We start from the raw sequence: 21630 nt of genomic DNA, 5'->3' as shown, positions 1-21630 counted from the left end.
ACCTATATCATATCGCGTGGAAATGAATACGTAGGTATATAGGGTAAAATAATAATTACTTCTCCATTCTCCAGCAATGATATACACAACCTATTCTCCACATGAAGTACATTCACGGGTTTTGCTTCCACTGCACTGGTGTCGATCAGATATTTGGAGGGTTTGCCAAATTCAAATTTATAAAGCTGCAAAAGCGATAAAATGTAGAAATGTACATATGTATAATATGAATTGAATAATTAATATAACGTGTGAATCAGCTTTTAAAATAATATATTCATTATAGGCCTATCTACCTTTCCATCATCACATAAAACCAAATGTTGCTCCTTTGGTCCAATGGCTATATCCACTACACACAGTCCCACAAGTGCAGACACTTTCTGCGGAAGAACAAATCTATAGTTTCCTTTATCAATAAAGGAATTTCCAAAACCAAAAACTTCGCTTTCCTCAGTGCAAATGAAAACGTGTTTGCTCCCGTATACAAATTCTGAAAAATGATCAAACAAGTGTGTATAGGAATATTGACAATAAGTAAATTTATTCAAAATAATATAAATAGACTAGGTTTATCTTCAACATGTGTTCGATTGTATTTGTACTACATTTTGCAAAACGTAAGTGACAAATTGTATCTGATTAATGAAATTAACTTTACCAAGGTTCTTACTTTTAATTTTTTTCCCACATAGCAGGGCAAGTTTCACCGGTTCATAAAAGTCTGTTTCCGCGTTGGATTCTGGAGATGATGAACGATTTTTCACGCATTTCTCAATAATACTTCCAACTGCGTACACTTCGTTATTGTTATTCGTAATAATAAATGCATTTCCATAATAACTGTCATCTCCTAAAATACAATATTTTCTAATATCAATCTGCCCCCAAACCATTAAGTATAGGTCTAGGAAATGAATGACGGGAACTTGAACCAAGTTGACCAGTCTACCAACTACGGACTACCAAGCTCCAAACTGGTTATCTTTTTATTAGGCAGAGTCAGCTCGTTTGCAGCTGCCTATGTTGAAAATCTTTATTCTCTATTTCCGAGAATTCTTGAATAAACGTACAGAGGGACGTATTTTCGTGTGTATTTTCTCATCTTTCATCTACATAATCCACCGAGCAAAATTAACAAAACACACATAAAGCACCCATAATCAACCCTAGAAACAACCTCAAACCTGATACTTCTACTTACAATTAACATGTAGGTACTTAGAACAATTTTCACCTTATGTGATCAAATCATCATGTTGAAGTTCAGAGTGTCTCCTTCAACTTGGTAGGAGATATACTCCGATTCCGATTGAACCTTTGAAACGATGAATAAAAAGTATTACTTCCCATCCCTAATATGAGCTTATTTCTTTAAATTTTGAAGGAACTATAGGGAAAAAGACTCGAATATTCACGTGTGTTACAAAAATTTCGACTTCCTCGTCAGGTAGTTTTTACAATTTTCTTATGGCGCTTTCATTTATTAATTCGTCGCCAAAAATCTCGCTGCAACCTGCAGTTATTATTCAAAAAAAGAAAAAAGATTGTAATAATTTTTATGAAAACTAAAGGCTTTTGGATTTTTTTTATAATTTTTATATCAACTTTCAATTTATGTTGTGGAAAAAATTTAATTTCTCAATTTTCATCTTATCGTTGAATTTTGAATAAGAATGCTCTTAAACTTGGAGTGAGTGAAGCTGTGAAGCTATTGCTTTTTGAAACACAAAGCGAAGAGTAGGTAGGTAAGTATCTGAATTTTGCGTTTACATATGTATGTGTCCTGCTGATTTTGGTTTCCTTTGAATCATCACTTCACTTCGGGTACGTGAAATTCTCAATCCGCATTATACTTGATCATCAATCATCATTCAAAACTTGAAGAAAAAAAAAACATTTTATTAAGTATAGGTAGTACAAAGTCTTATGTAAATCACATGATATAAGTAAGTAGGTATGATAGAACACCTTATTTCGCTTCACTGATGCATTTTATAATTTAATTTCAACTTTACCAACGTCCACGACTAATTCTTTCGATATTTCTGCTGATCGTACTGGATTAAGATACAAAATTTTCTCCATGAGACTACAATTACTAATTACTTTATGGGGGAAAGGAGGAAAAATTCAGTAAGGTAGGTACTCGCGCAATTTCTAATATGTATCTTAAATTAATTGGTAATGGTTTTAAGACGTTCTGAAAGACTCGAGCGAATTTTTTGATTTTTCAGTTTTGGGATAAATGGGCAAGAAATGGAACTAACATGAAATTCAGCCCCTATAAACTTGAATTTCCCGTCTTTGTGGTTTTTTTCATCGATTTTGGCACATATTTTCAAAATTCGTTCGTGGCGGTCCAAATACAAAATTTTCTTCAGTGACTGGGGGGGGGGGATGAAAAAATCATAGTTTGCGATCGATTGAACTCAAAAAAAACTGAATTTCAGTTTTTACTCTTTTTCAATCTCTGGAGTCTATTGGCGATCTTTTTGAGCTGTTCTGGAGCCTCCAGCGAATTTTTGAATTCTCCAATTTTCAAAAAAATAACGAAAATTGGATCATAATGAAATTTTGCATTTATAAACTCGGATTCGTCGTCATTCAGGCCTTCACGGTCAATTTAGGCTCAAATTTTCAAAATTTGTTCCTGCTGACTTGAAGTTGAATCCAGAATTTTTTGAAAACTGGAGAACCTGAAAATCTGCTGAATGATTCAGAAAAGCTCAAAGCTATCTAACACGCCAGTTTGAATTTTTTTTTACAAGAAATGTACAAAATTTCAAGTTTTAAAATTTCGGAGAAAATCGAAAAATGAATTTTAGCAGCTGAAATGATTCTTTTTTAATTTTTGTGGAGGTTAGATTCTTAATAATTACACTCATCAATATTCGAAAAAATAAAATAAAATAGAACTTTTATTACAAAATTAATCCATTATAACAAAATAAACATTGAAAGTAAAAAATTCTATAGGTATGAAAACACATTAGGTAGAAAAAATACTTAATTATACAAAGTCTTTTAAAAATCACAAGCATAAAGTGGATAAGCTGATAAGCAGATGTGAAAGAGTACCTAAAGGCTATAATTTCGATAATGAATAGAAACCTACATTTTTATTGCTTAAATTTCCGTTTACAAACTTCCAAGACTAATTCTTTAAACATATTCACATTCAACTGAGCAAATTCGTCAGAAACTCCCATCGCGAAAAAATTGTCAGCGGCGAATTTCACACAGGATTCCTTAAACTGATCGAAAACATTTTTCATTTTCGTTACTTTACTCATCTCAATTATACGTTCGTACAGAGATACGACATTATCAACGGTAATACCGGTTTGAACCATTGATACACAACGCTCAGCTAATGATTTCATGCCATATTTATTCGACAAGTTGAGTAATTCTGTAAAAAAATAATAATAAAATAAAAATAGGTAAGAGGTTAATTGAAAAATAGGTGGTCAAATTGATTTCATTTTGTATTCATACCTATAATTTCGTTGAAGGATAGCGTATCATCGATTTCATCCGTGTAAACGTATTTGAGGAAAGCTTTGTAGACTTTGAAATCACCGTCTTCAATTTCTAGAACGCTACAAGAAGAATCACCATACAGTACATTCATTGGTAATTTGAAAGAGTATAAAATTGGTGAAATTGCGTTTTGTAGCCAGCGAGACAAAACTTTTAAAATTGACAATAATAATCATGAAAATTGGAACGACTGCTTTCCATTTTTTTTTTTCAAAAAGTGCAGTAAGTTACGAGCAAAACATAGTTACCTACCTCGGTTTCTCAATTGACCCATCTTTCTGAAATACTTCGGTGAAATGTTCACATCGTACGGCTAATATCGATTTATGAACTGGAATTGTTTTGCCTTCCACCACAATAAATAAGTCACAGAATTTCTGATGGACAAAAAATGTTCGATTCATCAAAGAGGTAATGCAAAACAGATACGGTAAATTGTTAAAATTATGAAACAAAATAGCTTACAGGATCATCGAAGGCTTTTTTGAACGATTCAACTAGACGAGCATCTTTTGAAGTCATTGGTAATAATTCGCCGACATGTATAGGCTCATAAGTTTCCAAATGCTCCGAATAGTGATAGAAAACTTCATGAAACGATTCAAACGGTGTAAGTTTTGGTTTACGTATTTTTGGACCTGAAAGCATGAATATTTCATTTTCAATTATTACCAGTTTGAATCTGCACTTATAGTTATATATGTGATTGGTAATATTACATTTTGAATTTCTTACCTCGACCTTCACCCCATACGTAGACTTTACCGGTTACAGTCAATGCAGCTGAAAGGGCACAAAACCAATTAGCACTTTCAGCAGCAATGTCAACAATCCTGCGAGAAAAAAAATCAAATCATAAGTAACATGTTCTTCCCATCATCTTATTCAATAAAGAAATTATTTGTAAGTACTTTTCGGTAATGGATGAATTGAGTTCCCAGTTTTCATAATGCTTAATAGATGGTTCGAGTTCTATTCCTAGCTGTCCATCTTCAGCACAACCGGTCCCAAACAGGCGACCAGATTCATCCAAAGCCAGCGCATAGTCATACCCAGTAATCAGTTTTTTAATTTTACTATGATCGACCAGATCACCAGCTTTTTGAAAACACATTACTTCGCAGCGATCCTTTTCACAGTTGTTGTTATCTTCACCATGTAAAAAGGCTGCATCACCAATGACTACTTTCAATACCTAAAAAATTCAATTTCATGTACAAATTCATCACAAAAACATGATTTTGAGCCGCAGATATTGCTTCTTTGCTTCCTCTTACACCATGATTCTTAATTTCTCATTTAAAAAATTATTACTTCTCCATTCTCTAATAACGAAACACAATCACGTCCAGTCACATGGAATATATTTGTTAGTTTCGCATCCACTGTACTGGTGTCAATTAGATATCTGACTTGGTTGTCAAATTCGAACCTGTAAAGCTGAAAAAAATGGAATGATACATTATTTAGTACTTAAATTAAATAAATATTGCAAGAATTATTTTTTAAAAAACCAGTCGAAATACTTTTCCATCAGCACATAAAGCCAAGTGTTGCTTGTTTGGACCGATGGCGATATCCACAACTTTCAGTCCCAGAAGTGAAGACACTTTCTGCGGTGAAATAATTTTGTTTTCTATTCTATCCAAAGAATTTCCGAAGCCAAAAACTTCGCCTTTCTCCGTACAAATGAAAATGAGATCGCTAGCATATACAAATTCTGAAGAATGATCAAGAAAGTAGATCAATTTATAATATGAAATACGTACGAATAGAATAAGATGGGGCTGAATAAATTATCATTATCAATGATTAACTAAATTAATATTACTTTCAATTCGTTCGCCAGATAACAGAGAAAGTTTCATTGGTTCATAATTATCAGTTTTTGTTTTGGAGTTAAGTGATGATGAATTTTCGCTGCATTCGTCGATGAAACTTCCAGCTGCATAAGCTTCATGGTTCTTTGTGATGATGAGGGCATTTCCAGAATGATAGTCGTCGCCTTAAAACACAGTTTTCAAATATCAATCAGTGAGCAATAGCCAATAGGTATAGGTATGTATTTAAACCACAGGGATAGGAAATAATTATTGAACTTTACTGGTGTGTAGAAACTAATTGTGATGACCTGATGACTAAGATGACCTAAGCTTACTTACTCCAGATGGCAAAAGTTTCAATTTGTCCGATGAAATCGTCACTGAAGTTCCATTCGCAGAAGTATTTTCGAATGTCCATTTGGAATTATTGAAATTGAATTCGAGCTTTGAGTATTAATCGAGTTGAGAATATTAAATATTAATGCAGATGTACCACCTGCTTAAAAATCATAAAAATATTATCACTGATAACCGCCAGCTGTTTTGGTTCGTTAGGTCGGGGGGCTGGTTGGAGAGACCGAATTCTAATTTGTCCTAAATCAGGCGGATGACATGCTTTTTAAAAACTAGAAGATTCTCAGAAATGCGTAGATTTGAAAATTTGGGGAAAGATTTGATCAACATTCTCATACTTGGATTGTGACGATGATGAATCAATAAATGAATTGCTAAAATAAAATTATGTTGAACGTTGAACTTTCATTTTTCAAAAAATCCTATTGATTTCTTCCAAATAGGGATTTTATAATCAGCTTGGAGCGAAAAAACATAATATTCATGATTAAAAACTAGAATAGGCCTATACATAATCGAATCTTCTCGAGCGACAATTATATTTTTCGGTAAAAAAGAAAAATTGTCAGTCTCTCTCTCTCTCTTACGTACTTTCAATCTCTCGAGTCCATTCATCGATTGGTGATGGTTTTAATTTGAACTGTCTGAAACCAATTATTCAATTTTTGAAAAAAACTTCATGCTCATAAATAGGGTGAAAATTAATTCAGCACCTATGGTCAATTTAAGCTCATATTTTCTAAAATTTGTTCTTGCTAACTCAAATCCATCCAAAATGTTCCCCAGTGACGATTATTTTTTTTTTTAATGGAAAATTTTAGGATGACGGGTGGAGGCTGAATGTTTTTTTCTATGCTGTTCCTGGTCTCTCAAGTCGATTAGTGATGATTTTGAGCCGCTCAGGAGCCTACAGCGAATTTTTGGATTCTCCAGTTTTGAAATAAATTCAAGAAATTGGGTCAAACGAAATTCAGCTACTATAAAGTAGGATTTTTCGTCTTTGTGACCCATTCGATTGATTTTGGAACATATTTTAAAAATTCGTTCGTGTTGCTTCGAAATTTGGTTTTCACCCCATTTTCTACCTCCCGAGTTGAATGGTGACGATTTCCAGGAGTTCTGAAGCCTCCAGCGGATTTTCGTCAGTTCCTCTATGTGTAGTTCTAGTTATGTAAGACACTTTTCATCGAGTTTTGAACCTATGCAGATAGTAGAGCATTTTTCTGAAAACTGGAGAACCTAGAAAATCTGCTGAAGGCTCCTGAAAAGCTCAAAGCTGTCTAACACGTCAATTTGATCAACATTTTTAGTTTTTTTCATTTACCAGAAATGTACAAAATTTGGCAAAAATTGAAATTCTTGTGGCGGTTAGATCCTTAATTTATAAGTACACTCGCATCAATATTCGAAAAAAAGAGAACTTTATTACAAAATTAAATATTAATCCATTATAACATAAAATAATCATTGAAAATATAAAATTCTACAGGAAAACACATAGGTAGAAAAGATACTTAATTACCTACACAAAGTCTTTTAAAAATCACAAGCACAAAGTGAATAAGCAGGTATGAAAGAGCACCTAAACTTCGATATAATGAATTAAGTATCTACAGTTTTATTGCTTAAATTTCTGCTTACAAACTTCCAAGACTAATTCTTTAATCATTTTCTCATTCAACTGAGCAAATTCGTCTGAAATTCCCATCGCGAAAAAATTGTCTGCGGCGAATTTCACACAGGATTCCTTAAACTGATCGAAAACATTTTCCATCTTCGTTACTTTACTCATTTCAATCACCTGTTCGTACAGAGATACGACATTATCAACGGTAATACTGGTTTGAACCAATGATACGCAACGCTCAGCTAATAATTTCATGCCATATTTATTCGACAAGTTGAGTAATTCTGTAAAAAAAAATAATACATAATAAAATGAAAATAGGTAATGAAACATAGGTAAGAGGTTAATTGAAAAATAGGTGGTCAAATTGATTTCAACTTGTATGTACTCATACCTATAATTTCGTTGAAGGATAACGTATGATCGATTTCATCCGTGTAAACATATTTGAGGAATGCTTTGTACACTTTGAAATCACCGTCTTCAATTTCTAGAACGCTACAAGAAGTAACATACATTAGTACATTTATTTTTCCATTTTTTTTTTCAAAGAGTGCAATAAGTTACGGGCAAAACATAGTTACCTACCTAGGTTTCTCAATCGACCCATCTTTCTGAAATACTTCTGTGAAATGTTCACATCGCACGGCTAGTATCGATTTATGTACTGGAATCGTTTTGCCTTCCACTACGACAAATAAGTCGCAGAATTTCTGAGGGACAAAAAATGTTGATTCATCAAAGAGGTAATGCCAAACAGATAAATTGTTTAAATTATGATACAAAATAGCTTACAGGATCATCGAAAGCTTTTTTGAACGAATCAACTAGACGAGCATCTTTTGAAGTTACTGGTAATAATTCGTCGACATTTACAGGTTTGTAAGTTTCCAAATGCACCGAATAATGATAGAAAACTTCATGAAGCGATTCAAACGGTGTAAGTTTAGGTTTATGTATTTCTGGACCTAAAAGCGCGAACATTTCATTTTCAATTATTACAAGTTTGAATCTGCACTTACACGTGATTGGTAATATTAGATTTTGAATTTCTTACCTCGACCTTCACCCCATACGTATACTTTACCGCTTTCAGTCAATGCAGCTGAAAGAGCACAAAACCAGTTAGCACCATTAGCAGCGATGTCAACAATCCTGCGAGAAAAAAAATCAAATCATAACATGTTCGTCCCATCATCTTATTCAATAAAGAAATTATTTGTAAGTACTTTTCGGTAATGGATGAATTGAGTTCCCAGTTTTCATAATGCTTAGTAGATGGTTCGAGTTCTATTCCTAGCTGTCCTCCTTCAGTATTACCGGTCCCAAACAGGCGACCAGACTCATCCAGAGCAAGCGCATAGTCATACCCAGTAATCAGTTTTTTAATTTTACTATGATCGACCAGATCGCCAGCATTTTGAAAACACATTACTTCGCAGCGATCCTTTTCACAGCTGTTGTTATCTTCACCATGTAAAAAGGCTGCATCACCAATAACTACTTTCAATACCTAAAAAATTTAATATTATGTACAAATTCATCACAAAAACAACCCTCATCATTCTTAATTTCTCATTTGAAAAATTATCACCTCTCCATTCTCTAATAACGAAACACAATCAAGTTCAGTCACATGGAATATATTTAGTGGTTTCGCATCCACTGTACTGGTGTCAATTAGATATCTGACTTCGTTGTCAAATTCGAACCTGTAAAGCTGAAACATAAAGGAATGATACATTTTAGTAAATTAAATAATATTGTAAGAATTTTTTTAAAAACCAGTCGAAATACTTTTCCATTATCACATAAAGCCAAGTGTTGCTTGTTCGGACCGATGGCGATATCTACAACATTCAGTCCCAGAAGTGAAGACACTTTCTGCGGTGAAACAATTTTATGTTCTATTCCATCCAAAGAGTTTCCGAAACCAAAAACTTCGCCTTTCTCCGTACAAATGAAAATGTGGTCGTTACCATATACAAATTCTGAAGAATGATCAAGAAAGTAGATACGATTAATTTATATGAAATACGAATTGAATGAGATTGGACTCGATGAGTTATGATATAATTATATGTAAATGATTTACTAAATATATATTCAATTGTTTAGGTAGGTACTGAACTACTGAATTAACATTACTTTTAATTTGTTCGCCAGATAACAGAGAAAGCTTCACTGGTTTATAATAATCAGTTATCGTGCTGGAGTTCGGTGATGATGAATTTTCTCTGCAGCTGTCGATGAGACTTCCAGCTGCATAAACTTCATGGTTCTTTGTGATGATGAGGGCATTTCCAGAATAATTGTCATCGGCTTAACCCTTTCGCCTACGAGACAAACTGACGGATAAAACTTGAAGTGCTTTAAACTGAGTAAGGTCGGTTGCTGCCCAGAACTCAAAATTTGCTGGAAATCGCACATTCAGAAAGTATTCATGTCACAAATGGCAATAGACCTTAAATTGACTATTTTTCGATTTATGACACCGAATACCATTATAAATCAAAATCAAGCCTTCTGAGGCATCTGATATTTCAATATGAAAATATTGATAACAAGCATTTTTGAAAATAGAAAAAAAGATGAGCTAAAATGAAATAAGTTTGCGTAAAAAAAGAAATTTTTGAAGAAAAACAAGGCTCGCGACTTCAGATGGTTAGTCAAACTGCAAATGTTTGAAGGTGATTGCTTGTGGGAGGATTAAAATTGATGGAAAAATCTTTGTGTTATAGAGAGCATTTTTCGAAATTTTTAAAACCCATGTCACAATTCAACGCTAATTTTCAATGAAATTCTGAAAAAAATGATATCATTTTCATTTTGTGACACATACATCTCTCTTGAGGTGATTTGCTTGGGTGAGTAAGTCGCCTCAGAAGATGACTAGGTGAACTTTTGCGAGCATTTGAATTTTATGATAGATACTGTGTCATAATACAGCCCTCAATCTGTTTGGTCATAATGAGATGATAAAAATAAAATACAAATATCATGTTGTGAAATTACTGGAATTACTTTTTAGAAGTTATCTTACAGATAATGAATTCATTGAACGCAGTCTTTATGACACAGTATCCATCATAAAATTCAAATGCTCGCAAAAGTTCACCTAGTCATCTTCTGAGGTGACTTACTCACCCAAGCAAATCACCTCAAGAGAGATGTATGTGTCACAAAATGAAAATGATATCATTTTTTTCAGAATTTCATTGAAAATTAGCGTTGAATTGTGACATGGGTTTTAAAAATTTCGAAAAATGCTCTCTATAACACAAAGATTTTTCCATCAATTTTAATCCTCCCACAAGCAATCACCTTCAAACATTTGCAGTTTGACTAACCATCTGAAGTCGCGAGCCTTGTTTTTCTTCAAAAATTTCTTTTTTTACGCAAACTTATTTCATTTTAGCTCATCTTTTTTTCTATTTTCAAAAATGCTTGTTATCAATATTTTCATATTGAAATATCAGATGCCTCAGAAGGCTTGATTTTGATTTATAATGGTATTCGGTGTCATAAATCGAAAAATAGTCAATTTAAGGTCTATTGCCATTTGTGACATGAATACTTTCTGAATGTGCGATTTCCAGCAAATTTTGAGTTCTGGGCAGCAACCGACCTTACTCAGTTTAAAGCACTTCAAGTTTTATCCGTCAGTTTGTCTCGTAGCCGAAAGGGTTAAAACACAGGTTTCAAATATCAATCAGTAGATAGTAGGTATGTGTTTACATCACAGTAGTTTAATCACAGGTATAGGAAACAATTATCAAACTTTACTGGTTTTGTGTACAAAATAATTGTGATGACTTACTCCAGATGGCAAAAGTTTCAATTTGTCCGATGAAATCGTCACTGAAGTTCCATTCGCAGAAGTATTTTCGAATATCCATTTGGGATTATTGAAATTGGATTCGAGCTTTGAGTATAATCAAGTTGAGAAAATTAACGTAGTAATGTACCATGTGCTTAAAAATCATAAAAATATTATCACTGATAACCGCCAGCTGATTTGGTTCGTTAGGCCGGAGGGGGGCTGGTTGGAGAGACCGAAGTCTAATTTGTTCTAAATCAGGCGGATGACATGCTTTTTAAAAACTAGCAGATTCTCAGAAATAGTAAGTAGATAGAATGATTTGAAAATTTGGGGAAAGAATTAATCAACTTCCCATAATTAGATCGTGACGAATTAATAAATGAATAGCTAGAATTATGTTGAACTTTCATTTTTCGAAAAATCGAATCAAATCCTATTGATTTCTTCCAAATAGGGATTTTAAAAACATAAGTACATAATTATTCGTCACGATTAAAAACAGGAATAGGCCTGTATAATCGAATCTTCTCCAGCGACGATTATATTTTTCGGTGAAAACCAGGGATGGAAGAGCCATGAATTCAGGGCTCCCGCTCTTGGCTCTGGCTCAGCTCCCCACAAGTTTTGGCTCTGGCTCGCTCTTGGCTCTTGGCCCTTTTTCTTTACATGTGCTCTTTGGCTCCTTGCTCGCTCCTCAATTCCTTCTGGCTCCGCTCTTTGACTCTCAGCTCCCTCTTCAAATTTCTCGGCTCCCACTCCAGCTCCAGCTCTGGCTCTTGGCTCTTTAAATTAGAATATAAAATTTGTGAAAAATGATGAAAAAAATGAAAATATACTGCATTTATTTTCATTTTATTTCTCAATGAGAAAACAAACGTAGAAATTCTTCATTTTCTTCACAAATGTGAGTTGAAAGTTGAATTTTTGATGAAATTTTGCGCATTTTTTTACTTTTTTTTCTACTTTTTGGGAGCCAAAGAGCCTGAAAAATTTTGTGGGCTCCCACTCGGCTCTGGCTCTTTCCAGGTTAAAGACTCCTTATGATGATGGCTCTCTTGAGTAAAATAAGGAGCTCTTTTGCAAGAGAGCTCTTGATGTTTTTCTGCACTTTCATTTATTTGGCTCCTGGCTCTGGCTCTAGCTCCTCAAAAAATCCGGCTCTTTCAGACTCTGGCTCTGGCTCGCTCCCGGCTCTTCCATCCCTGGTGAAAACGAAAAATTGACACTCGAGTCCATTCATCGATTGGTGATGGTTTTGATTTGAACTGTTCTGAAACCAATTCTTCAATTTTTAAAAAAACGTCATGATCATAAATAGGGTGAAAATTAATTCAGTACCTATAAAATGGCATTTTATCGATTTCGTGGTCACGTGGTGATACTTTCGATCAATTTAAGCACATCAAAGTTACCGGATCAAAACTGAAATTGTCTCCAGTGATTATATTTTTGGGAAAAAAATCAAAAAAATCAAAAAATTCGTAGTTAGCTAACAAATAAACGAGAAAAGTCTGAAATTTGATTTGTACCCTATTCATTGCAAAAAATTCGGAAAGCAAGCTTTTTTATATTTTGAACTGTGAATTTTTCTTGATGGGAATTGGGATTCACAAAAAGCAAAACCATGAGTAGCACAGAGCACAGAGCTCCAAAAATGTTGATAAAAACGTGAAAAAATGTTAAACTGAGTAAAACATGTTTTTATAAATTTTTAGAACGCCGAAAGGGTACGAATATCGAATCATGTTTGATGAAAGTCTTCGTCTAAATAATGTTTCCTAATTGGATTTTTCCAAAAAGAACACCAATTCAATTCATTTCGTGATGTTCAAGAAAGACTTAACGAATCACAGATACCTACTGCATGCAATGTCAACAAAAATTTTTCCACATAAACGTATATTGAAGTACAATGGAACATTTGTAGCTTAAATTTAGAAACAAAATTCTTGGAAAAAAGTCGCTCTTGGTAAAGGTAATTTCGTAGTAACTCAGTTACCGGCACAAATAGGTAGTATGTACTGAAAATAACGCGATTTGACCGTCCATATAAAACACTTCTTTTTTATAATTTCGGTCAAATTTTCAGACACAACCATCCTTTCTTTCAGAAAGGGAATCTCCAAAATGAAAGTCACATGTTACATATCGATTTAACGAATTATTTTTTGTCATGAAAAAGTTTTTGCAATTCGTCATCATATTTTCGTCATGATTATAAAAGCACCCAGCGAAAATGTTGATCCGCAAGAGCCCGAAGTACATTTATCATGTTAAAAATTATAAATATTCTCTAAAAATGTCCACCATTCAATTCTTCACAAAAAACATTCATCATATTTATTAAATTAGCAGGATAAAAGGTCGAATCATTCAAAATTTCAGTGTTTCTAAAAATCCGTGACTAAAATTTTAGATTTCCAACCCTCGCTCTCGATTCAGAATACGATACAACTTACAAGACATAAAAACCGTAAGTACATTATCATGATGTAATCCATGACTCCTTTTTCAAGAATTCAGCCAGCATATATCTGCCATCAACTGAGGACGAGACGTTTTCAAGACTTTCAAAATTTCATCGCTTTTGAAATCCTTGCAATTGGCAGCATTTCGCTTGATGTATCGGATAGCGAGGGTCTTTAACTTTTTAGCATGATACATATCTGCCAATATTAGAATCTTGAGTGCGTTGTCGGGAGCTAATCTCTTGAACAAAGCTTCTTCGCACATCGTCTTTAAATCTTTCAGATCGTATTTATCCGCCGCTGGGAGTAATTCGAAGGCTAATACTTCCAAATTTTTCGTCTTTCCAGTATAAATGTAGTGTAACATTTCTTGAAAAACATCTTGGTCTATATCTGTAACGGTAATGTGATTTTTCTGGCTTTCTCGCATATTGCTTTTAAACATGGCCCTGAAAACCGAACTGCGTGCAGCTAAGATCGCTTTATGAACCGGGTAATTTTTATTTTTAACTGAAATAGTCACATCGCTGAAATCTTCTTCGATATGGATCCGTTCGAGGTCTCGTGAAAGGCTGCACTGGATAGTTTTAAACGGATTCGAGCTCCATAAAGTAGTTTTCAAGTATTTCAGGTTGCAAACAACATGTAAACGATCAAAACTTCGACGGTGCCGGTTATCCATACATGTGGAAAGCGTACAAAAACACAGTTCAAAACGTCGGGCGGGTCCATCACAGCTAATCTTGAAGGTACCTTCTTTCATAGGTTTAAAGTCGCCAGTATCGGTACCATTATTGCTCAATGAAATTTTCAAATTTCCAGATACATGATCGTACTTTTTAAAATTATCGTCAGAAACCGGAAGCAATACAAAGGAAACATAATCTTCATCCTGTCTCCTGAAATGAATACATTACAAATCTCGTGATTACAATTCCTAGGGAAGTAAGTATACAGCTTAAAATATTTCATACCGTGAGATTTTATGCTCCAAAGACCACTTTAAATCATCATCACCAGCTGTAAAAGAGGGAGATCGAAACTTTTTACGTACTGCGCAAAGACCCGAATAGTTTTGGATGACCCACGAATTGGCCGTAGATAATTCTTGTACTTTACACACATCGAGATCCGAAACACAATCGATTCCGTTCATTTCTGACATACTTCACGAGCTGAACTACCACTAGACAAGCTTGAAGAACTGTAAAATTACAAAATTCAAGATCAAGAATCAAGATGAACACAGAACTAGATCAGACTATTTTTTTTTCTTCTAATAATTATAAAAATATTATCACTGATAGTGATAACCGCCACTACCGCCAGCTGGTTTAGTGGGGGTTGGTTGTAAGGGTTGGTTGGAGAGACCAAAGTCTAGTTGTTCTAAATCAGGCGGATGATGTAGTACGTACCCACAGTACCCACTTACTACTCGTAGATTTAAAAAGACGAGAAGCTGATTTCCAAAAATGCGTAGATTTGAAAATTTTAATTTTCGGGGAAGAATCGATCAACTTGCTATGCTAAAATTTTATGTTGAATTTTCATTTTTTGAAAATCCTACTGATTTCATCCAAATTACTTAGATTTTATAATCAACCTGTTGTGGCTGTTGTAGCAAAACAACGTGATATCAATGTTATTAATTTATTCATGATTAAAAACTTGAATACCAGCAGTAATTTTAATTTCTCGAGTCGGTTCATCGATTGGTTATGGTTTTGAACTGTTCTGAAACCAATTCTTCAATTTTTGAAAAAAAAGGTCATGATCATACTAAATAGAATAGGGCGATAAAAATTAATTCAGTAGGTACCTATGAACTGACATTTTATCGTTTTTGTGATGATACTTTCGATCGATTTAAGCAAATATTCTCAAAATCCATTTGTTCCAGATCAAATCAAGCTGTGCTGGAGCCTTCATCTCCATGTTTTTGAAAAAAAAAATCTTCCATAAATACGATCAAAATGGAATGCATTCAGTCGTTCTGATCCATTTCGATCACTTTAAAGTTTAGATGCTGGATCCAAAAATACTGAAATTTGGTTCTTAATATTCACGATTTTCCTAGTCGGCTGATGATGGTTTGAGCTGTTCTGGAGCTACCAGGAACATCTTGAACTCTCGAGTGAAGTCGCTGGAGACTCCAGAGCAGACGCCGAGACGGAAACCATCATACAGCGACTTAAGAGGTCGAAAACAGAATGAAAATTTGAGGTGCTAAATTTGTACTTCTGGTATATTCTCTTTTAATTCCTTTTCTATTTTTGTAGCGGTTCTACACAGAGTAATTTTTTCAAGTTTGAAATTATTATAATCTAGAATACAAGCTGTCCTGAAGACTTTGAATAAGAATTGTCATGAATTTTGAATGAATGGATCATGCACATTGAGTTAATTTCTTTGACATCAAGCTGGGTACCTATCTGAGTTCTCAATTTACATGATGAAGTGTAGACGTCGATTTTCTTTTGCCTTTTTCTACATTATCATCGTTGGCCACTTAGCAACTTTTCATTTCTATTAATTTCACTTCAAACACGTTGAATTTTCAATTTACATTACACTCATCAAAACCCTGGGACAGAATAGAAAAATGTCATTAAAACACTCATCTTTAATCTAGGTATAAAAAACATGGAAATGTAGGTATAAAATTCTATCACAAAAAATTCGAATTTGAAATAAAATTACATCACAAAGTCTTTTTCAACTCACATTGACAGGTATGAATAAGCAGTTAAGGACGCATAAAAAATAACATATCTACTTCCCTGAAACATTTTATCCCTTAAATTTAAGTTTACTAATTTCCACGATCAATTCTTTCGATATTTTTTCATTCAACTTGGCAAATTCGTCAGAAACTCCAATGGCAAACAAATTGTTTGCAGCAAACTTCACACAGGATTCCTTCAACTGATCAAGAATATCTTTCATCTTGGTTTTTTCTCTCATAACAGATACACATTCGTATAAAGATACAACATTTTCGATCGCAATATTTGGCTGTATCAACAATACACAACGTTCCGCCAATAATTTTACGTTATATTTATTTGTCAAGTTGAGTAATTCTGAAAAAAAAATCGAAATGGAACATGAAATAGAGTTACCTATTTTAGATTAGTTCGAATGTAGAATTAATTTCATTGTGTACCATACCTATAATTTCGTTGAAGGATAATTGATCATTGATTTGGTCCGTGTATAAATATTCCAGGAAAGCTTTGTACACTTTGAAATCACCGTCTTCAATTTCTAGAACACTGTATATCAATTTTCGCGATTTAGAAATTTGTCCATATTTTTTGCTAGGTAGTTACGTACAATGAAACAAATTGTGCGAAACATTGGTTGATGTTTCGACCTCACCTTGGTTTTTCAATCGGCCAATCTTTCTGAAATATTTCGCCGAAATGTTCACACCGTACTGCTAATATTGATTTATGGACCGGAATCGTTTTACCTTCCACCACGACAAACAAGTCACAGAATTTCTGAGAGTGAAAGAATTACTAATTACTCATGTAGAGTACTGTGAAACGAGAAAATTTTGTAATTGTAAAACTGAAAACAAAGCCTACGACTTACCGGATCATCGAAAGCATTTTTGAACGAATTGATTAGGAAATTTTGAGCGTCAGTCACGCTGCAAGCAATCGGCATCGGTGTAAAAGTTATAGCTGATAATTCGTTAACATTTATCGGTTTATAAGTTTCCAAATTAGTTGAATAATAAAGGAAAACTTCATGAAGAGATTCGAATGCTGTAAGCTGAGGTTCAAAACTCTTTGGACCTGAAATCATAAGCATTTCAATTGATATAGGTACCTATACCAGTTCGAATCTGTATACCTAATGTAATATTGTCAATTTCTTACCTCGACCTTCACCCCATATGTATACTTTACCACTTTCAGTCAAAGCTGCCGACAGATGCCAAGAAAAACTAGCAGCAATATCAACAACCCTGCAAGAAAAAATTGGAATTATAACCTAAGAACATAACTCGTATCATCTTAATCCTATTTTTTTAAGAGCCATTCAGAACTGACTTTTCGGTAAGCAATGAATTTTGCTTGAAGTGTCCATAATGAATATTAGATTCAGGTCCACCGAGTCCCAGCTGTCCCTTATAATCATGGCCAGTAACAAATAAGCGACCATGTTCATCTACAGCAAGCGCGTGAGTATATCCGCCAATCAGTTTTGTAATTTTAATTTTACTATGATTAGGTCGATCTGAATACTCGTAGTTTTGAAAAATCATCAATTCACAGTAGTTCTCTAGTATTTCATCATCTCTCCTCTCAGAAACATTGGAGTTTGAAAACGCTGGGTCGTCGATGTTTACCTTCATCACCTGAAAGGTTAAGTTTCATACATAGATAATCGCAAAAATAATTCAATATTTATTCAGTCATGCCGTCATGCATAATCTGCTTCTTGCATTCCTCATATGATCGATATGAAGTCAAGTCATGACTGTTTATAAAGTATAGTTCTACAGACAATCATATTTTGTGAAAATAAATAAGTACGTATTGGATACAGCGATAATTACTTTTCCATTATCCAACAATGAAATACAAAAACCTTTTTCCACATGAAATATATTCAATGGTTTCGCTTTCACTGCACTGGTGTTGATCAGATATTTGCGAGGTTTGCTCGTAAATTCAAATTTATAAAGCTGCAAAGGCGATAAAATGTACATGAATAATAAATGAATTGAATAATTCATAATGCATGAATCAGATTTTGAATAAATAAATATTCATATTCATAATAATACCTTTCCATTATCACATAAAGCCAAGTGTTGCTTGTTTGGTCCGATGGCGATATCCACAACATTTAGTCCCAGAAGTGAAGGCACTTTCTGCGGTGAAACAATTTTGTATTCTGTTCCATTGAAAGAATTTCCGAAACCAAAAACTTCGCCTTTCTCCGTACAAATGAAAATATGACGCTCACCATACACAAATTCTAAAGAATGATCACGAAAGTATAGATATTAGAAATAGATTACATGAAATACGAATAGGTATACATATAATGAGATGGGTCATCGATGAATTAATAATTATAATATTATCAATGATTTACTCAATATATCTTCAATTGTATACTGAATTAATATTACTTTACTTTTAATTCGTTCGCCAGATAACAGAGAAAGTTTCACTGGTTCATAATAGTCAGTTTTCGAGTTGGAGTTTGATGAATATTTGCTGCAGTTGTCGATGAAACTTCCAGCTGCATATACTTCATGGTTCTTCGTAATGATAAGGGCATTTCCAAAATAATCCGCGTCTCCTTAAAACACAGTTTTCAAATATCAATCAGGAGGTATATTAACACCAAAGCGATAGAAAATACATGAGTACTTGACTGTTTTTTTGAACAAAATAACTATGGTGACTTACTCCAGACGGCGAAAGTTTCAATTTGTTCGATGAAATTGTCTCTGAATTTCCACTCGCAAAAGTATTTTCGAATGTCCATTTTAAATTTTTGGTGGATGAGTAGAGAAAATTAACGACGAATCTCGATTCTTTACTGATGGCTGTTGGAGTGATACCTCAATGACACAACTTGCAATATGAAACAGCGCAAAGATGATCAAACCACGAATCACCTTTACAAGTAATTGTAATAAAGCACGCGAATAGATCATACATCCAACGAAAAGTAAAACTCCATTTAGAATAAGCTAATCCAGCTAAAAATACATGTGTGATAGTGTGATACACAATCTTAGGTATAGGTACCTTGGATTCTGAGAAAAGCGATAAGAAGAACTGGTTATCTTTTTGAAAACACACGATAGCATTCCAGTAAACACACTTCAAACGCTTATAAGTATGTGTAGTTATAGTTCATCTCAGTCAGCAAAAACTTGCATCAACATTTCAGAGAACAATTTCCATCGATTTGAACATTGAACTCCTGTATTGGCTACACACTTATTACTTATATATTTACAGTACCTACCTAATACTCTTTTGTAAATTGGCGAAAGTGAAAATCAGTATTGAAGGCTCTTAGACTAGATTCTAACCCTCAAAAAAGCGATTCTGTAAATCAAATCGGGAATGTGAAATGTTTTGGGCGGGAAATGGGCTTACGGACGAGCTCTTGCTAAAAATGCAATTTCCCCAGCGCTGGACCCGCTTATTTTCGAGATTGGGGCCCAAATGGGGCCAATTTTGGGTCCGTAAATCATTCGAGGAATGTGTGGGGAAATTGCATTTTTGGGTAGTGTTGGTATCGTAGATGAGAAATGTGCAATTTCCCCAACCCCCCAGGCGCTTATTTTGGGCTCACCCCCCTTTCAAAATTTCGACTTTCCAATAAAAATTCATTGAAATACGAGAAATTTACACTTTCGGATGAAATTTTGTATACTAACTAATGAAGGCATGAAGAAATCATATCTGGCGAGTTTTGGTTTTTCCAGGCCCCAATTGGGGAATGCAGGAGCACCCCCACCCCCAATTTTGAAGTTGGGGTAAAATGTCGATATTGGTGTCGTTTCCGTATGAAACGACCACGCCGATGACGAATATGAAGTCAGATTTGAGACTGCACCTCTCAGTACCCGGAATGAGTGGATATAATACCTGTGAAAATTTAATCGAGTCATTCGTCATTCCACATCAATTCGACCAAGAAGTTGAAAGGGGGGGGGGTCGGCGATTTCTTGTAATTTTTCCTGATAATCGATTGTTTTTTTACAAGGCAAAATGTTCAAAATTTCTGAAAACGTAAGAATGTCAATTAATTGACTGTTGAATAATGAAAAATGACAGAAATGTGATTATTTCGGAGAAAATTTTGAAGTTACAGGATGAGTTGAGTCAGTCAATATTTCATTTTTTACATTTTTAAAAATCATCCTAATATTGAACTGAAATCTACACAATTTGACCTACATAATGTAAAAATAATTGATTTATTCAAAAAAAAACAATAATCGCCAAACGATTATTTTTCAGGCCGATTAATAATCGCCCATCACTAATACCTACTAAAATGGAACTTTTTCTAATAAAAATTGAAAAAATCCTTTCAATCAATGATATGAACTCATCACAAAAAAATCAAAATTCGAAAAAATTCAATTTTCAATTCCAAACATTAAATAAAGTTTTTAAGTTAAAATTCATTTAGTTGTCTTATTTTGACCTCTTTCTGACGTATTTCATGAAAAATTTGATAAAAATTACACTCATAGCAAAAATAATGATTTTTTCTAATGGATGTGTAAATAAAAATCAAATGGGTCCACTTCACCAATCAAAACTTTTTTTCATGTTTCAAATCAAAAAATCGATCGCATTTTTCCCAAACTTTCAATTTTTTAAAATCGACTTTACGAAATAATGCCATCCCAATTTCTTAATAATGTTGTTCAGCATGATTTTTTTCTTAATTTTTGAGAGTCAGAACGATAAGAAAACTACGTTTTGAAACTTTTCGAGCTAATCTTTCGAGTGAAAAAACCTTCTAACTCTAACTATTGGAAAAAGTTCAATTTAAGTAGGTATCGTGGTTACCTAGTAATCCACTGCTGAAATGGATGATATTTCAAGTTCACTGAAATTTTTTACACCCCCTACCAGCCATTGAACAAGGGGTAGAGGGCTGCAATTTGCGCCATTGGTCATCCCTTCGGAAGGTATTTCCACAGGAAAATTTTCAAAGAAATCGCCGACCCCCCCCTTTCAACTTCTTGGTCGAATTGATGTGGAATGACGAATGACTCGATTAAATTTTCACAGGTATTATATCCACTCATTCCGGGTACTGAGAGGTGCAGTCTCAAATCTGACTTCATATTCGTCATCGGCGTGGTCGTTTCATACGGAAACGACACCAATATCGACATTTTACCCCAACTTCAAAATTGGGGGTGGGGGTGCTCCTGCATTCCCCAATTGGGGCCTGGAAAAACCAAAACTCGCCAGATATGAT

At 34.0% G+C, this 21630-nt stretch overlaps 5 protein-coding genes and 1 long non-coding RNA gene across 7 annotated transcripts; all 6 read right to left on the bottom strand.

The window, feature by feature from the left end:
* Positions 1 to 85: 85 nt before the first annotated feature.
* Positions 86 to 849, bottom strand: LOC135834375 (uncharacterized). The gene is made up of 3 exons (XR_010556659.1): positions 674 to 849; positions 297 to 493; positions 86 to 185 (listed from the first exon to the last, which is right to left on the bottom strand). It is a non-coding gene; the product is annotated as an uncharacterized LOC135834375 (long non-coding RNA).
* Positions 850 to 3054: 2205 nt separating this feature from the next.
* Positions 3055 to 4099, bottom strand: LOC135834374 (RCC1 and BTB domain-containing protein 1-like). Its single transcript, XM_065348237.1, has 4 exons — positions 4012 to 4099; positions 3799 to 3923; positions 3502 to 3605; positions 3055 to 3415 (listed from the first exon to the last, which is right to left on the bottom strand). Exons 1-4 carry the CDS (start codon positions 4066 to 4068, stop codon positions 3123 to 3125), a joined length of 579 nt encoding a protein of 192 aa, XP_065204309.1. The 5' UTR covers positions 4069 to 4099; the 3' UTR covers positions 3055 to 3122.
* Positions 4100 to 4399: 300 nt separating this feature from the next.
* Positions 4400 to 5414, bottom strand: LOC135834152 (uncharacterized). The gene is made up of 4 exons (XM_065347992.1): positions 5378 to 5414; positions 5073 to 5266; positions 4861 to 4986; positions 4400 to 4741 (listed from the first exon to the last, which is right to left on the bottom strand). Exons 1-4 carry the CDS (start codon positions 5412 to 5414, stop codon positions 4400 to 4402), a joined length of 699 nt encoding a protein of 232 aa, XP_065204064.1.
* A 1718-nt stretch (positions 5415 to 7132) lies between these two features.
* On the bottom strand, positions 7133 to 8915 carry LOC135834151 (RCC1 and BTB domain-containing protein 1-like). Its single transcript, XM_065347991.1, has 7 exons — positions 8907 to 8915; positions 8580 to 8863; positions 8408 to 8505; positions 8146 to 8318; positions 7939 to 8063; positions 7745 to 7848; positions 7133 to 7634 (listed from the first exon to the last, which is right to left on the bottom strand). The coding sequence occupies exons 1-7, from the start codon at positions 8913 to 8915 to the stop codon at positions 7342 to 7344; spliced, it is 1086 nt and encodes a 361-aa protein (XP_065204063.1). The 3' UTR covers positions 7133 to 7341.
* A 4767-nt stretch (positions 8916 to 13682) lies between these two features.
* LOC135834373 (speckle-type POZ protein B-like) lies at positions 13683 to 14924 on the bottom strand. The gene is made up of 2 exons (XM_065348236.1): positions 14616 to 14924; positions 13683 to 14540 (listed from the first exon to the last, which is right to left on the bottom strand). The coding sequence occupies exons 1-2, from the start codon at positions 14804 to 14806 to the stop codon at positions 13685 to 13687; spliced, it is 1047 nt and encodes a 348-aa protein (XP_065204308.1). The 5' UTR covers positions 14807 to 14924; the 3' UTR covers positions 13683 to 13684.
* A 1322-nt stretch (positions 14925 to 16246) lies between these two features.
* Positions 16247 to 19580, bottom strand: LOC135837633 (RCC1 and BTB domain-containing protein 1-like). Of its 2 annotated transcripts, XM_065352975.1 has the most exons (10): positions 19080 to 19577; positions 18802 to 18969; positions 18446 to 18639; positions 18215 to 18343; positions 17706 to 18013; positions 17532 to 17620; positions 17242 to 17447; positions 17023 to 17147; positions 16813 to 16916; positions 16247 to 16724 (listed from the first exon to the last, which is right to left on the bottom strand). In XM_065352975.1, the coding sequence occupies exons 1-10, from the start codon at positions 19156 to 19158 to the stop codon at positions 16432 to 16434; spliced, it is 1695 nt and encodes a 564-aa protein (XP_065209047.1). In that variant the 5' UTR covers positions 19159 to 19577; the 3' UTR covers positions 16247 to 16431. The 2 variants fall into 2 exon arrangements, with proteins under 2 accessions (XP_065209047.1, XP_065209048.1); XM_065352976.1 differs by lacking the exon at positions 16813 to 16916 and having other exon boundaries at positions 16557 to 16724; positions 19080 to 19580.
* Between the last annotated feature and the right edge of the window lie 2050 nt (positions 19581 to 21630).

The sequence above is a fragment of the Planococcus citri genome, chromosome 2, assembly GCF_950023065.1.
Source record: "Planococcus citri chromosome 2, ihPlaCitr1.1, whole genome shotgun sequence".
Classification (NCBI taxonomy): Eukaryota; Metazoa; Arthropoda; class Insecta; order Hemiptera; family Pseudococcidae; genus Planococcus; species Planococcus citri.
This window is presented reverse-complemented; position numbering and strand designations above follow the sequence as displayed.